At 44.0% G+C, this 14427-nt stretch overlaps 1 protein-coding gene across 3 annotated transcripts in view; it reads right to left on the bottom strand.

The window, feature by feature from the left end:
- PDE3B (phosphodiesterase 3B) overlaps positions 1-14427 on the bottom strand; it is a 1530363-nt gene that overhangs the window by 993203 nt on the left and 522733 nt on the right. For all 3 annotated transcript variants that reach the window (XM_078681018.1, XM_078681020.1, XM_078681019.1), the window contains exon 5: positions 12962-13068. In XM_078681018.1, the coding sequence (XP_078537144.1) occupies positions 12962-13068 (107 nt within the window). The remainder of the gene's footprint in view (positions 1-12961; positions 13069-14427) is intronic.

The raw sequence follows: 14427 nt of genomic DNA, 5'->3' as shown, positions 1-14427 counted from the left end.
GGTCAGGAACGAAGCGCTGCACGAGTCGAAGAGACACACGCGGCAGATTCAAAGGTAAGCGTTTAACGCTCGCTTACAAACTGCCCAGAAGTTTTCAGGAAAACATAGAAATTTTGTAAAAAGGCTCAGAAATGTTGCACAGCGTAGCGATTTGAAAGCAGTCAGCCCAAAATCCTCTAGCAAACAGTCCAAACAGTCAGTAATATCGTTGATCATTAAAACGAGTAGAACAAAACATACTGTAACTCGCAGAAAGATAGAATAACACCCACTGTGTTAAAATCGATACTTTGACTGAGATAAAACGGTTGACACGAAGAATTGGATAAAGTACTCACAAACTACCAGTCCATAAAAAAACGATGCCAATGTTTTTTTTTGTTTTTTTTTAAATCCATGTGATCCCATCCTGTTGCCAAAAATTGTGGTAATCTTGAAGAAGATGAAATAGTCGTGTAGAGTAGATAATCCAGTTTATTTAAATTAAGTAAGATGCAGGAACGAAAGGTACAAACAGCTCAAGTGTAGCTGACTGCGCAACTCATTGAATAATAACATTCTAAAGTACAACAGTAACATTGATTACATATACAGGATTCCACAGCTATGAATTCCAACATTGCATGTACAAAGTTTTACAACCACCCATAAAGAAATATGCCATTACTACAGTAGCCTCTGCAAAGGAGTCCGGTTTGACTCCAGCACATTGATAGATAATTTCAATGATGTCAGGTGGTTTGCCCTCGTCTTAAGGTGGACTTCGACTGACTGTGGCGAGCACACCTTTAAAAAAAAAAGCAGTCATCGAGGTAGGGGAAAACCAGAGTCCCCAACCTCCCAACATGAGAGGAGACCACCTCCAAGTAGAATCTGTGGGAAAGCAGGATAGGTATGTTAAAGAAGGTATCCTGCAGGTCCAAAGCCAATATCCAGTTGCCCGGATTCAGGGCAGACAGTACCTGTGCCGGTATAAGCATCTTGAATTTGTCCTTCTGCAAGAAAGTGTTTAGAAGACCGGGGTCTAAAATTAGACTACGGCCTCCGTTCTTCAGCACAAAGCAACATGAGAGTGTAACACCCAGCTCCTTTTTCAGGCCTCAAGACACTCTCTCTGACTCATTTGGACAAAAGCGATTGCACTTATGAGAGCAAGATGGACATAACTTCCTCTGAAAGATGTTCTGCTGTATTTTGCCACAGGGTGTTTGTGTGCCACTAACGGTATGCTAAAACAGTTGAAGATGGTTTCCATAGGGGTAGAGGACCGGGAAGTTCAATGCCCCTGGTTGCCTAGATTTTGTCTGTTTGGTCCCTGTACCCAACCCAAAAAGGATTGGGGGGGCTTGTTGGGGGGTGGGGGGATTTAGCAATATGTCAGTCCTCTGGAGTAGCTTCAAAAGGGAGAAAACTCTTGAGGATACAGTCTCACAGAGGCAAAAAGGCCAAGGGCACGCACCATGGTCTAGCTTCCTTTAAGTGTTCCAACACTCAATCAGCTTTCTCACTGAACAGGCAGGATTCATCAAAAGGCATGTCCATCAGAGGCCTGCATGACACCCACAGAAGCCTTAGGATCTCATTTAAGCATGCATAGAAGCTCCACACTATTGCGAACTGCTCTGCACAAGTAGTCGGTAGTGTAGAGTCCAGAACAGACTACATATTTTGATGCATCCTGACCATTCTAAATGGTTTAAGGCAGATTGCACAACATTTTGTGGTACTATTGGTAAGATTGCGCCAACCATGTTCCGTAAAGTATGCGTATATCTACCAAGTAAACCAATGGAATAAACTGACAGGAAGGCTATAGTGACAGAGGCAGCATTCTCTTCTGAAATGTCTTGATTAGTTTAGAATCTCTGCCTGGTGAGGCTTGGGAAAAACTCGTGTTTTACCCTACTGATGGAAGCCTGAACCACAAACCGGTCTGGTGTAGGGTGCTGCGTCTAGAAGTCAAGGTATATTGGAGCTGGCTTATGGTAACCTACCTGTTCATGGATGGGTAGGAACAGAGTCGGCTTCAGCACTGGTGGCACCCTAAGCAACAACCTTCTTTGGTGACCCCAAGCTCCTCCCCCTCATGACTACCTTCTCCACAGATTCCCACACATCCACCTTCCAACATGTCCCACAGCGCTCCATAGCCACTCTTTCACATGCTTTTCGTTTGTTTTATAAAACTACTCATACTAGGTTAGCATGTCTGTTTAATGTGCGTGTGATGTAAAGTGTCAGACAGTGAATAATACTTATGTAGTCTCTAGGAAATGTTTCACAAGTCATTGAGGATTACAAGGTATAGGAGTCACATGTCATCCATACTAGTAAACAGCATATTGTAAGAGTGTGTTTTGGAAAAGTGTAAACTCTGTATTTAATATGTACCACAGCTGCTGGGGTTGACTTTACTAATAAAAATGTATTTCTACTCAAAGAAACCCTTTTTAGCAACATAAGGACAATGAAAAAGCCAAGATTCCAACCCTATTCCTTACAGTTTCCACATAGCTCTTTGATGGCAATTCATATATTACTGTGCTATTTAGGAGTGTAACTCAAACTCCAAAGAACAAAAGAATATGTGACAACAGTAGTAACCCACTGAGCTATACACATAAAATTCAGTTCAGTGATCTGTGTGGTACACCATCTTCGCAGCAGGCATATTAACCCTCTATGCTAATTTCTGATGAGCCTGAACAACCACTAGAACAAACTATTTTTCTCTAGCAACAACATTAATCATCACAATTATCTTGACATTTTTTTCTGTGGCAGGAAAACTGTCTGGCATACAAGGAACTCTGCTGGGGGGGGGTTTAAACGGATAATTTAATTCTAAACACAGCGCACTCCCAAAATCAGCGCCTGGTGCACCTGCACCAGTAGCACCACCCTAAAGGCAGCCCTAGGTAGGAAGGCCAAATTCCCATCAGCATGTCAATTAGGGTCTCGTTCAATGGAAGTAAAGGTTTAGATTAAGTTATGTTATGTTATGTTATTTTGTGGCTTTTATAGCGCACGGCTACTCAAAAGAGTGTCCCGGCGCTTTGTTTCTCCAGGTTGAAAAGCTTCGGTCAGTAGGTTAGATTTGACTTATATAGTTGGCAGTTGTAAATCCGATACTTCCAATGCCTGTCTTATTACCACGGTGGGAGGCACTCTTGTCCACTGGAGATCAAAAAAATAATCAGATTTTGAATCAAAAGGTGCTGTTGTGCGGCTTTGAGACAAAGGCTACGTTTGATCTGATTCAGAGTGAACTGGGGCAGGGTGCATGGTTATGGCTTCATGATGTAGCTTTAGTCAGGGATGAGATAAATTTGGTTCAGAGTCAGACAGGACTATTGGAACGGGGACTTCTCCAGTATGGTCAGAGCCAGCATCAATGCCAAAGGGACGGAAGTGGATTATGGTGCCAGTTTGAAAGCCAGCTCCAGCGTCAGGGCAGAACCTGACACAGGTTCAGGAGGAACAGATGGTGGCAAAGCCAGATCTGCCAGTGGCAACCAGACTGGAGGCATCTGAAGGCACACCAGAGGGAGGCAGAAGAGTGCCAAAATGTGCAACTTGGAAACGCTAAAGGCCTCAATCTGTTGCGACGTTGTTGATGGAACCGAAACTTGGGCGTATATGGATCTGATGCAGGACTGATGACTGGGGGGCTGGGGTCAAGAGGGCAAACTGAAAGGGACCGGGACATCCTTCAAACTTCTCAGATTGAGAGACACACGACTGCTATGAATCTAGCTCTGCCGTCTTGTGTGTAAAAATCAACTTTGATATCCAGAAAGATTTGGACCGCAGTGAGGATCTGTCGCAGGAACAGACTTAATATCAGAAACGGGTCCATGTACTCTACTTCGAGCGCAACTTCCGAGACCTTGTTCATACTGAGTCGCACTGCTTTCCCAGATTGCCTTCAGATCAATAAAGGTACACTGCTTGCAAGCATTAGAGTCATGGGATCAAACGCCAGAGGCACACCACATTTGTTGGTGACAGTACCTACAATGTTTAAAAACCCTGTAGTTGTAGGAGGGGACATAGTACCCTTGCACACTGGAAAAAATAATTTTGTAAGAAAAAAATGGGTGTAAGCTCAATATCTACTTACGAAGGTGTGGAAATTAAGGTGCTAACATCAACGAGCAGGAGTAGTACTTAAATGAGAACCCATCTTTTAGTTCCAGGGTGTAACAAAGTCAATATGGAGCTGCACAGCACCATCTACCAGTGCATAGATCCAGTCTGGCTCCTGGGGATATTCTAAAGCTGAGGACTCTGCTGTTATAAGTATGGATCAGAATGACAATTGTGAGCCTGTCATCAACAACAAGTCAATCGAGGTAGGGTAAAACTGATATTACCCCAACCTCCAAAGGTGGGAGGCAACCACTGCCAGCACGTACGTTAACACCCAAGGAACACTGGTGATGCCAAAGGGGATCAGAGCAAATTGAAAATGTTCTTGGCCTACCCTGAATTGCAGATAATGTCTGTGGGTCTGTAGGGCGGAATGTGTGTGTGTGTGTGTGCATATGGTATTTTTCTAGCGTGAACCTAGCCAAAATGCACCACGGCACTGTAGGAAGTTATTTGGAGGACTGAAATCTAAGATAGGTAGAAGCCATTCATCATCCGTTGGTATGCAGAAATAGCAAGAGTACTGACCCGTCCCTATTTCAGAGTCCAGAACACTCGGTGGCTCGTTTGAAGAGCCAAGCCAGCCTTGCATTAGAATTGACAGATGCTCCGCCAAGAGCAACTCTAATGTGGGAGGAAGGTGCAGTGGGACATAAAAAGTGTAAGGCACAGCTATGCCAAACTACTTAAGAGGACCCATTGGTTGGATGTAATGGATCAACACCCTGGGAAAGGGTGCTGGATCCTGCATACCGCACAGGGTGGGTGTGCATCAATAATGGCACTCTAAGTGACGTGGAGGGTTTTGCTGTAGGGAAGGGAGACTGGGAGGACTTATGGCCATGGTGACCTGAGCGTTGAATACCAGATGCATCTCCCAGCCATGAAAGAACTGCAGAGGGGTCTGGAAACACTGACCTTGCCTGTATGCCAACCTCCTGAAGTAGCCTCTGAATTTTCAAAACTGGGGAAGAAACTGTTTGGCAGGGGTCAAAAGTCAAAGAGAGCATGCTGTGGAAACTTGGCAGAAATCACTGTTAGCATGAGCTTGTTAGAAAGGCGACCCCGGGGGAGGCAGAAGATGTCTGACTGACCACCCCTAGGTCCACCTCTCCGTCGAGGAGTAGCCGAGCGGTTGCTGAGAGGCCTCCTGAATGAGGGTCCTCTCCTAGGATCGTACAGAAGAGTAATCACAACACTACAGATGGACACCACACAAGAAGTTAAGTTCAAGCTTTTATAGGGAATAAACGGTTGCTGGTTCTTGGCAGTATGTACAAGCAGATCGAGGGATCTGGAAAGTCTCTTAAAAGGGGGGTAAGGTAGCGGGACAGTCTTACTCTGGGCGGAGGAAGGGATACCCTACGCACAGCTCTCAATCCTCGAGCTGGGGGGTTCCGAGAAGTTCGAGCCGCGGCAGCGCCAGCAGGCTTACAAGGTGGTTCAGCGAAGTAGGCAGCGCCAGCAGGCTCTCGGCAGGTTCAGCAAGGTAGGCCGCGGCAGCGCCAGCAGGCTCTCAGATGGTTCAGCAGGATAGGCCGCGGCAGCGCCAGCAGGCTCTTGGAAGGTTCGGCAAGGTAGGCCGCGGCAGCGCCAGCAGGCTCTCGGAAGGTTCAGCAAGGTAGGCCGCGGCAGCGCCAGCAGGCTCTCAGATGGTTCAGCAAGATAGGCCGCGGCAGCGCCAGCAGGCTCTCAAAGTCGTCGGGTTACAGACGAGTTCGTCTGGTGTCGGCCGTGACAGCGTCAGCAGGGCTTCCAGTCCAGGATACAACTGAAGTCTTAATCCAGGGTTGCCCCAGATATAGGTCTAGAGGTCTTTGAAGTCCGGACCCTCGCGCCTGGGGGCCAGAGGGGCCGGGATGATGGTGTCCAGACACCCAGCAGGGGGGTGGAGCCAGCGCCCAGGGAGGCCGGAGGGCGATCGATACCAGGCGTCCGGGGACGGCTGGAGGCCCATCGAAACTCCCCTTCCTCCGGGATCTGTCGAGTGGCTACTCGACCACCCGGGTGGATCTTGGTGCCTCGATGTCGGGGCTTCGCTGGGGCCTGGGCTGGGGCCGAGGCCACGTGGTTGTGACGTGGAGGGTCCAAGATGGAGTCGGGCACGGCCTCGTGCTGAGGTCGTGATGGGCCTACGCTGGGGTCAGGCCTGCGCGGGTGGACCGGGATGGTAGCCGGCCCTGTGGGGTTGGGGCGTGCAGGATCGGGCCGAAGGGGCCGCCCGAGGTCTGGTGGAGGGCGGATATCGTCCTGGGCCCGCCATGCGGGAGGGGTAGGACCACGCCATGAGGCCGGGTCCAACAGAGCTGAAGCCATTTTGTTTGTGGTATCCATTTTAGTTAGCCATGTATTTGCCATGTGCTTCCTAGTCTTCGCTGTTGCCTGCTTCTCTATTACGCCGGAGTCATCATCTATATTTAGCTCCTGCAGCTCTGAGCCCGAGCACTGTGCATGCTCAGAGAGGCCTTAGTTGCTGGGATGCACCCGTTACACACTTAACGGTCAGGCTATTTTAACTAATGTCAGCAATATTGTAACTCCTCCCACTCTGTTGACTAAGTGATTCTCATATACCCTTGTATGTAAAAGCCTATTTGTGTGCAAACTTGTACCGCCTCTTTTGAAGCCTCCATGCTTTGCAGTAAAAGGTGTATATAAGGCCCATGGTTTCTGTACTCCATGTGCTGCCTCATACATTGCCTGAGGGCTCTGTATCTATGTAGTTCCACTAATGAGTCCTAATAAACTATTTTCTTGATATTACAGTTTCCGTGCCAATCTCTACTTTGTCAGTCTAAAGGACCAGTACGCAAAAGGGCGAACCCCTGCACCAGGTAGGCCCCTGAAAAGGCTCACCCCCACAAATTGACGCCCGTTTACGTGGGGCTCATCGGCGACTCGGATGCCCGATGGAGTGGTCTGGACAGAGATTTAGCATCTCACTAAGGATGTACACTGCATGAGAAGGCACTTGTCTATGCAGGCCGAAGTGCTTTTCCGGTTTTCCAGATTTGACCCCCCAGGTGGTCCCCGCTTTGATCCCTTTTGGCATTCATCTTAGCGTGACTATTTGGTCGAGTCACAGCTGGGCAGTTGGAAACTGGAGACTTTTATTTGGAAAGGTCATTAGATGCAACACTTTTTGATTTACTTGGCCAAGATTATGGTTTGGTTTGGGTTAATATATAAATTACAATTTATATAGGCAGGCAATGTGGAGATTTTTCTCTAATCTTTGAATTCTTGAACGGTACAATATTTGTGTTAAGTACTACTTTGTTACAATATTATATATATACTATAATATTTTTGACATGCCTGTTTCAAGCATGCTTCGAAGGATGCGTTGCTTTCTTGGAGGTACCAATATGGATTTAGAACCAAAAAAGCGGTCCCCTGAGGGAACACCAAATAGGCATATGTACATTAAAAATAGTATTTCTTCCATAATGTATAGTGCACTATGGAATAAATATACTAGAAAGGATCCTGATTTATGATGGCTAATAAATGGGTCATTCGATCTTAGAAAAATTCAGTATGTGGAACAATGTGTATTTAAGCGCATAAGGAGACACCAGATATGTTTCACTGTGTACGAATGTGGGTGAAAGAAGCGCATGAGAGAGTGAGGAAAGAGCAAGCTTTAGCAGACAGAGAACAGCGCAAAAACATCTATCTGAAAACGAAGGCAATGAAAAATACAGAAATGAAGGAAATAAAAGAGAAAGAGGATAGGGAGCGCCGTCTATAGGTAAATGGCCAATACCCTGTCTGGCACCCTCTCTATCCTCTGCAGTGGTTCCCAAACTTTTGACTCCCGAGGACCCCCATTGAGTCACCACTGGAAGCCGGGGACCCCCAAGCAATTTGTATGAGTTAAATTTCAAACATTAAAACAGTAATTCGAAAAAAATACACACGTGTGCACACAAAACAAATACTCAAAGTACTAAGGATTTTGGGGCCAGATGTACGACCATTTCATTTAGCGCTTCACAATTGGCGACACATTGCGAGTGGCAAATTGCGAGTCGCTAAATGAAATGTACAACAGTGTGTTTATCACTGTTTGGGATTCCCAATGGGGTCGCGAATTGCGACGTTCATCAATATTAATGAGCCTCTCGCAATTTGCGAGCCCATTGGGAATGCCAGCCCCCCCAGCGATGGAGGCCTGCTGGGCTCTGTAGGCCACCATGTCTCGGACTGCTTTTAAATAAAGCAGTTTTAAAAAAAAAAATGCAGTCTGTTTACCATGCATAAAAAAAACAAAAATAGAAAATGAAACGTTTTCGTTTCATTTTCTAAGGGCAGGCAGAGGTCCCTGGGACCACTGCCTACCCTAAAAAATAATTTTGCATACATTTGCACCCTTCCCAATTTTGAATGCATTACCATCTACTTGAAGTAGGTCGAAAGTAAATGTATAGCATACTTTTATGATTTTAAACAATCGAATAAAGTGTTTTTGACTTGACTTGACTACTTGAAGTAGGTGGTAATTGTGGCTGTTTTGCGAACGGAAAACATTTGTACATGGTTTTGAGACTCGCTATTTGGAAGGGAATGCACCTTCCAAATAGCAAGTTGCAAAACCTATTTAGAGAGTCGCAAACAAATTGCGACTCGCAAAATAGGCTATGTACATGGCCCAATAGGTTTTTGCATTCGCAAACGGGTTCGCGAACCCGTTCGCGCATATAAAAACAGATCGTACATCTGGCCCGTAGTATTTTATATTGAAGTAATAGCCCCTCTGTCACATGTATTTCATTTGTTTTATAGCATCTCTCATACCATTGTAGGATGTCAGAGTACTTTACATCACACACATACAGATTAGATATAGATAGACATTGAATCATACAAGTAAATCAGTGTATATAAAATGTTTAAAGAGTGCTTGGTCTGAAAAAGCACAAACTCAGGATTCAGAACATAACACAGTGGCTAGCATTGACTTTAACATTAAAAATGTATTTCCACCCAAATATATCATTTTATCAGCATCAGGATAATGAATAACTGGTACAAAATATAAGTTACTAACTGGTACCATGCAGTTTGCAAGCAGCTCTTTGATGACAGTTTATAGGTCCCTCTGCTAGATTACGATTGTCACTTATGAATGCACGGTAACAAAAGAAACTGTGACAAAAGCAGTAACCACGAACCTAGGCACATAAAATGCTGCTTTTTAAGATGCATGTTACACGTTCTTTGCAGTAGGCACATTAACCCTCTGTGCTACATTAGTTAAATCAAAGCTGCCACTGCACAAAACTCTCCTTGCTTTCCAGCAGGTACATTAATCACTGGCATTCTCTTGACATTTTTATTGTTGCTGGAAAGCTGCTAATTATACAAGAAACGTTTGTGCTTTTAAAACGGTTTCCTACGGACCCCCTGGGAATGTGTCACGGACCCCTGGGGTCCGCGGACCACAGTTTGGGAAACACTGCTCTACTTAATAAACCGCAGGACGATTCAATTTTGTTAGATAGATCTCCGCCCCCATATACTTTTCCCTCTGCCCCCGAGGATTATTCGGATGATGACAAATGTTCCCCAGGTAAGACAGGGACAGAGTTAGACCCTAAACGACATACTCGCTCCTTTTTGAAAGCTGACCATGCAGCCACTCTCAGATCTGCTGCTCGTAAGGCAGCTCGTGGCGACGCCTCTCTGCTCCAGACATTATAGCAGATGCTCAGCAATGGCCGGAGTCAGAGCAGTTATATTTTACAGAGTCTTTTACTGGAGAAGTAATTGCAAATTGTAGGAAACATTCCACCGATTTAGAGCCTGTTGATATCAAAACTGATCATAAACAATTGAGTGAGTGTCTTTTTCTCCCTTCGAAGGTGGCCAATTTAGTTAGACATGTGGTTAAACTACGAACTGATGCGTTCCGTTTGCAAGAGGAGAAAAAGACAGCTGCTGCAGCTGAACAAACGGTTTAGACCCCCGTGCCACTGGAGAAAGTTCCAGGGACAGATAAGGATTCTGTAGTTCATGGGAAACCAATGCGTGATGCTGCCCCTTTATATGTTCCTCGTAGGGGTGCGGGAAGGAGTGACATTAAAGATTCAGCAGATGCAAAGGGATATTTTGTTTACAATTGGGTTTATACTCCTTGGAGTGGAGCAGAAGTTATGGCTCTTAAAGCAGCTCTGCATGACCCGCGGAAAAATCTGGCTGCTTTTTATAAAGAAGTTGAAGGAGCTATTAGTTCTTGCACTAGGACTTTGCCTGATATTGACATGTTTTTTTAGCTGATTTTACCCACTGATATGTGATATTGATTTGGAAAGTAGATGATCAGACAACTTTTGGAGATATTTGGACAGAAATAGAGAAAAGATGCAGATAGGGCACCCTCGCAGAAACAGCAACAAGAGAGATTAGACCTCCCAAAGGCTATCATAAATAAGTTGAAAACACTTATACCTCCTAAAAAGATAGACTGGACTATGTTAGCATCCTGTAAGCAAAAGGCGGATGAGTCAGTTTCTGATTTCTTTACACGTTTTGAGGAGACATTTCATGATTTTAGTCGGCAGTCATTGACAGATGACATGGGCAAGCATCTGTTTGTTGATAAATTTGTCGCAAACATGTTGCCAGGAAAAGCTAGTTGCCTAGAGAGAGGGCAGTCATTGACAGATGACATGGGCAAGCATCTGTTTGTTGATAAATTTGTCGCAAACATGTTGCCAGGAAAAGCTAGTTGCCTAGAGAGAGTTCTTGGACTAAGTATTCCCAAGTTTCCCTTTTGACTATGGCCAAGTACTATGAACGACAAGAATTGTAGGAAAAAGGCAAGGAGGATAAAAAGGCTCAGGTCTGTGGTCCATCTTATAGAGGCGGTGGTAGAGGCGGAGGTGCGCAGTTTCATTCTGGCGCACCCTCTTTTCCTCAAGATACTTTGTCTTCCCATCAGTGTGCTTAATGTAAGGAGATTGGACATTGGTGTTCTGAGTGCCCACTTTTGCGAGGTCAGCAGTATCAGCAGTATGTGTACGCACATATATACACAAACACGTACACACACACACATATATATATACATACACACATACTCACATACACATACACACTCAGGATTATGCTAAAGCTACGGCAGATAAGAGAATGATTTGTGGCTCTTAATGCTAAATTTGGATTGTTTCACTGGTGGTGGCCATAAGATCCAGCATTTAAATTTCACTGCTTGAAAAATCTTCAACAAATCACTATATTCCTCAAAGTATAAGATAACTTCTCCTGACTTTTGGGAAAAAATATCGTACATGGATTTTCTAAGTATAAGATAACTTCTCCTGACTTTTGGGAAAAAATATCGTACATGGATTTTCTTAAATTCGGTATACATGGTCACTGACTTGTCTGTTTTTTCAATATACTTAATATATTGTCAAATTGTTAACTCGTATAAATTATGCTGATGGATCCCGTTTTAATTACAAGGATAATCCATATCCACCTAAGATCTACATGTTGCGCTTGTGGTTTACTGCCCATGAGCATAGCCTGAACAACGAACTACTAACAGAGGAGTGCAAGCACAGTGCAGTCTTAATGTGGTTGTATCAAGTCGCCTATGTCGCCAATTATGCATGCAAAATAGTGTTAAAGGTGCCTGTTATGTACTAACATTTCCCCACTGCTTACACAATGTCTATGATTCTGCATGACTACCCACTGAGGTAAAATCATCAGTATAATCTGCCTTGACTTGCCTATCCAACCTGCACCAAGAACAAGGGGAGCCAAAAGTGTGAATGGAAAACGGCAGAGTTTACAGCACACTGCATCAGTCACCAAAGCATCTCGGCCATGATCACAGCATCTACTGTGTTAGCTGAAAAAAGAAGGCCATCACTAAGGGTCGTCTAAAGATCCATTTTTGTAACTAACTTGAAAAAAAGATGCAAATTAATTCATTCTAAAGGACTTAATTACTGACAGTCCGAAGCCTTCACAAAAACTACAATTAAACTTCCTGAGTTAAATAGTCAGAGAATAACACAGTGGGCGATTTACAAAGTTTCCTTCCATAAATGTGAGACTTAACTCCTAAAAGTTAAGTTGCAAGGCAAGAGTAAGTCACCCCGGCTTACAAAAATATCTTTTAATCAGATGAATTGATTCATTATCTCGAGATATATAAATAGAGGAAATGTAACATGGTAGAAAGCATGCATTTTTCTGAAGTGTTTTAAAAGTTCCTAAATGGGACACGTAATATTACATTTCCATACACTTACATTTTGCCACTGGGATACCAAATATCAATACATCAGATCAGGTTTCAAAGGATTGCCTTCACTGACTTCCCTGGGCTCATAACTGAATTTCTCAACTTTTGCTAAGGAAAGCTATAGTCAAATGGGCAAACACAAATACAAAGAGAAAAAAAAAAAAAGATTTCTTCATAGCAACATATAGCCCCCTACGATGGAGCCTGTAAAAAGCAAAACGATTAAAGTTAAACAATATCATATTAAGGTCTCAAGAAGAAAATAAAGCAAAAAAGTACAGCGTTATCATAAGGATACAAATGGAGCGATTACCACTTCTCCAATTAACAAAATTCTGGAGACAAAAAAAGTGAATTCAGACGCTCATTAAACAGATAGCAGCTTTCACGAGGACCTTTGTTTGCAGCAGAAGCAAAAATTACCTAAAGAAAAAAAGCCACTATTCATCAAAACAAGACTGATATATTTACAAAACAAAAGGTTTTAAATAGATGTAGAATACTAAAACATGTTCACATACAAGGCAAATATCGGTTTCCTACCAGATCGTCTGGCGCCCATGTGATGGGTCAGTGTGACAGAGGACGACCGTTGCTTTGGGATGGTCAACAGGTTGGAATTTAAGGGACCATTTGGACATGATCCTTGGCTAAACAAAGAAATACACATTGTTAAAATATATATACATATAATTTTTGAATCAAAGACATTTCAATAACTATGAAAAGCATCAATGCAAAATTTAAGAACCCAATCATAATGCAGCAGATAGGCTCAAACAGTTCTCTACAAAGACTCCTAATTCCGAGTGCATTTCAGGCTGGTGCATTGAATAGTTAGGTCATTTTTATTTATGTCACTTTTGTGCTGTTTCTTCTCAATCTACTTTATAATGTGTTGCAGTCCTTCTGGAAACACAAACTCGGTGTTGGCATCAGCTGGAGTACCAAACATGGTAAGCCATGTTTTAGCAACAACCTGGTTGTAACAACGTCACTCTGTATTGTGGCCACATATCTACACTGTCAACCATGTAGCACGCTTTCTCTGTTTATAGAAAAACACTAGTAACTAAACGACTGCACATTAGGATAACGTTCATGGTATGTCAGCACCATACAAAAGTTAGTCAAGCACTTAAGTTGTGAAATACTGTAATCGTGTTGCCCATGTTATCAAGATGTACCACAAGTGGTTTTAAAAAAATGTTATACCCATGAGTTAAGAGACAATTGGCTGTGTTTCCTCAAGTTCCTCAATGTTTAACGTTGAAGCTGATGGTACAGCACGTTAGAGGTCAAAGGGTATTTACTTGGGGATACATTCAAAGTTAGTAGATCAAAATGCAGTGCAAGCTTTTCCCACACGCAGCAGGTGCAGTATGGGAAGCAGCAAGCAGCAATGGGTTACTACACAGATAAAACAGGTATAGCACGGGCAACCAAAGTCAAAGTGTAAACCACAGCAGACTATGAGGACTTCCTGACATCAAAAGGGTTTGTAGGCAGATGTGGGGAGGCGGATCTGTAAAGAAACCTTTTGTAAATTAACGTGGGCGCTGGGGAGACAACTGAACAGTAGCCTACTCTGAGGTCCTTCAGTCTCAAAAAGTATGTCCTGAAGGTATTCAGAATGAGGCAGTGGGCATGGCAGTGACCACCATGACTACCAGGACTCGCTATTCCTTAATGCCCCACTCTGCTGGCTATTCGATCTTAGACCTTTTCCCCAGCCTTGTTGGCAATTTGGTCAGCCTCACCCAACTGTGAAGAGGGCCCTTGGCTTATGATCACAGATCACATTCCGGACCCTCATGTAGCACATTAAGGCTTTCTGACGAACCTAAACATCCCAGTGTACCCTTCAGCCAGCCAACCATAACCCGGGCCCGCTCTTACATCCTGAGACTGCAGTCAACTGACACTCCTCAGGGTCCAACAATTGACCATCAGAGCTCTAAGCAGATACTCACCCACCATTTCGGACCTTGAGGTCCCCATTCTATTGT

Source organism: Lissotriton helveticus, chromosome 3_1 (assembly GCF_964261635.1).
Source record: "Lissotriton helveticus chromosome 3_1, aLisHel1.1, whole genome shotgun sequence".
Lineage (NCBI taxonomy): Eukaryota > Metazoa > Chordata > Amphibia > Caudata > Salamandridae > Lissotriton > Lissotriton helveticus.
The sequence above is the reverse complement of the archived record's forward strand: the minus strand, read 5'-3'. Positions and strand labels throughout refer to the sequence as shown.